Source organism: Anabas testudineus, chromosome 1 (genome assembly GCF_900324465.2).
Source record: "Anabas testudineus chromosome 1, fAnaTes1.2, whole genome shotgun sequence".
NCBI lineage: Eukaryota > Metazoa > Chordata > Actinopteri > Anabantiformes > Anabantidae > Anabas > Anabas testudineus.
In genome coordinates, this window is record NC_046610.1 from 14,590,792 (window position 1) to 14,594,228 (window position 3,437).

At 39.5% G+C, this 3,437-nt stretch overlaps 1 protein-coding gene across 1 annotated transcript; it reads left to right on the plus strand.

The window, feature by feature from the left end:
- The first annotated feature begins 618 nt into the window (after nt 1-618).
- fdx2 (ferredoxin 2) lies at nt 619-3,233 on the plus strand. Its single transcript, XM_026358867.2, has 5 exons — nt 619-806; nt 1,116-1,167; nt 1,510-1,616; nt 1,713-1,800; nt 1,897-3,233. Exons 1-5 carry the CDS (start codon nt 620-622, stop codon nt 2,051-2,053), a joined length of 591 nt encoding a protein of 196 aa, XP_026214652.1. The 5' UTR covers nt 619; the 3' UTR covers nt 2,054-3,233.
- The last annotated feature ends 204 nt before the right edge of the window (nt 3,234-3,437 follow it).

Consider the following 3,437-nt stretch of genomic DNA (forward strand, 5'->3'; position numbering starts at 1 on the left):
CATAAGCAGAGGCATAACTTCAACAGGCTTAGACTGGTTAGAGCTGAAACTAGATCAAAATAGGCCACGCTACCACCAAATATGATATACTTCTGTTAGAGAATTCAGAATAGACTACGTTTATATAGTTGGATATAATATTTTACTGCGGTAAAAGAAATATTACATTAAACTTGAGTCTGTCACTATTATAAGCAAAACTAGGTAGAAATGGTACAAATACTCATCTTGTAACCTATTTTATGACGTATTTAAAATTACTTCATTGCTTTTCATTTTATTGATGTAAAGAATAATGAAGAAGGAATACAATATTCTTCTTTGAGTATTTATAGTTTGTTGTTTACTCCATCGGTGGTAGAAAATAACATTTCCTCAAATAATGTATTTGGGTGCAAATGAATATGTAAAATATTAGAGACCCAACAACCTAACTCAATCTTACGTTTATGATTTCTGTCACTGATATTATAGTTTTGAAATCTGTACTGTGACGTCCCTGTGCAGCGTGTGAAGCAGCAGCGTCATCTGCTGTCACCGCAGCGTATTACGTCAGAGACGTCACCTGCTGGGATCTTTTGCTATTGGTCGCCTTCAGTCATGTGACCAAAACAGAATCATGGCGTCCGCCGCTGCTGTCCGGTCGAGCATGGGGCTGACTTTGAGACTTTCTCGAGTCCTACCGGACTGTAGCACATGTCCTCTATACAGGTTGAAGACCTGTGTGAACAGTGTGGCTAACCTACAAAGGCGTGGCCCCTCGGATAGTTTCCGGACGATAAATCGACATTTGCAGACGACTATAAGTGAGTGATGCAGCTTGCTAACACTTTTAGCCTTGAGGAGAAGCTGGGTCTACTCTGAACTGTTTGTTTACGTTAAAGCTAAATACACGGTAACAAGTTATTTTTACTTCATCGTGTGGTTCAGGTGGTTGAAGAATATTAGCAAAAATATCAGAGTCGAAAGTTTGCTAAATTAAACTTCCCAGATCGGGTAGTAAAGCCTGTGCAACTTGTGTGCAACAAGTCAAACATTCCCCTCATCTGCTGGAGGGGAAGCTGAGATCAGAAACCGTGTCACTACAGTCCCCTGTCCGTTTCTTTCAATCATAGGTCTGTACCGCAGTGAGGAGGGGAGCTCCAACGCAGAGGATCCAGAGGATGTGTAAGTTTACTCGGAGCTTTTCTTGATGATGTTTGTGCACGGTTGGATATACCATCATAGGTGTTTCACGATGGTAACTATTCTACCCAAAGTTCAGGGAAAGTTCAAGTTGTGCAATGTATTTGCACATTGACCACATCCTGAACTCTGACTGAACCAGAGTTTAGGATGTGGTTGACACCGGCAGCTTACACAGTAGACATGTGGAGCTGTTGAGGGAGGAGTTGCCCATGGAAAATATTAAGTACAATTAGAATTAAATTGGTTTCTTTGGAACAAGTGGATAGGTCAGTTTTTAATCAATGATTTGCTGTGTCCTTGTATACCGTTTTTCTTTTTTAGAGTGAATGTGGTGTATATTGATCGATCTGGCCAGAGGATTCCGGTGAAGGCCAAAGTGGGAGATAATGTGTTGTATTTGGCTCATAAGCATGGAATTGACCTGGAAGGTGAGGGTCTACACAGTTGTAGCAGTAACTTAAATATTTAATTAATGCATGATTTCAAGAAAATTCTCTGTTTTTATTTGTTTCCGTTTCATTTAGGAGCCTGTGAGGCATCACTGGCCTGCTCAACATGTCATGTCTATGTGAGTGCTGCGCATTTTGACAAACTGCCAGAACCTGTTGAGCGGTAGGTCTGCTACTGAAGATATCTTCTTTGCCAACAACAAATGTGTAGGGTGAAATGCAGATTATTGTAAATGTTGACAGATGTCTGGTTTCTTAGGGAGGATGACATGCTGGACATGGCGCCCCTGCTTCAGGAGAACTCCCGTCTGGGATGCCAGATCATTCTCACTCCAGAACTCGATGGCATTGAGCTAACCTTGCCCAAAGTCACCAGGAACTTCTATGTAGATGGCCATGTTCCCAAACCTCACTGAGAAAAGGCACTGAAGAGGGTGATTGTAGAAAAATAACAGGGTGTCACTGCAAGCTTGGTGTGTGCTGGTAAGACGAGGGGGGCGACCATGAAGAGATGCACGACCAGGACTGTAAAGCCTGTAGAAACTCACAAGATATCTTGCTGACTTACAAATTCCACAGTTGACCAATGACAGGGCAGACCTGCTGAAGAGATCACGTATGGTCTGACATCAAGTGTCATCAACCAGTGAAATTGTTGCTTTCTTTCTTTCTTTAGGAGGTAACAGTGGAAAATGGTTAGTTCCAAAAAAAAAAACAAAAAAAAAAAAAACAACTGTGATGTTTTCACCTTTGTGTGTTCTCAGGCCAGAATTAAGACAACATTCAATCTCACAAGCTGTTCTTTGTTAAAATACCAGGATTTGGGAGACATTTCATGTTTGTGTTATACACTGCAGAGCAATTTTAACAAAGTCAGTGGCTGAAAGAAACATTCCCTTTTACTGCTCATATACGCACAAGTATTACAACATATGATGACATACTTTATACTTTGTTGTTCACTTTGGGGACATTGTCTTGATTTAGTCATTGTGGTCAGACCAACATTATCACCCTGATTCTCTTGTCAAATATTGTATGCATAGTATTTAGTTTCATTTTTATATATTGAGCTCATCTATTATAAAGTAAACACTGACTATAGTTAGCCCCGAGACACAAACCTCAAGAGTTTTCTTCAGCAAGTTACTGACATCAAATATAGAAGAAGAAGAAGACATATATATATATATATATTCTAATGAGTTGATTTGACAGACAGCACATGTTTGAAGGGTGAGCTTCTAACAAAATACATCCGATTTTTTGTTGAACCTTACATTTTATGTACAAGCATTTCAAATAAGTCTGGTAAATTGTGTTGAAAAATGATTTTAAAGCACTTCCTCCCTGGTGCCAGTGATTATGGCTTAATCAGGTGATCGGGGTCAGGTGTGTTTTAATCCAGATCACATTAGAGTGGATCTGGTTTGAAGCTGGTGGATTATTACCATGCATTAAGTTTACCATCTACTCTTTACTTGTTAAGTGTACTGTATTTGTCCACCTTACGCACAAATTTAAGACAATTGTGTATTTTGTGTCACAGAAAATACAAATATGTGAAGTTGTGCAATAAAATCCCTTTTACATTTATTCTTGAGCTCTACTGTTATTTCCTAGAAACCTTAAAGACGTGTAGGAAGGAAGTGAAGGTTACATTAATCTGTTGAAACCTTTTCAAAACACTTTAAAGGCTAGTTCAGTGCATTTAAAAACAAAAGTGCCATGCTGCTGCAGCTACTACCACATGTATCTGGAGCTCAGTGTGGCCAAGACTTTTATGTCCTTGCAGGAGTA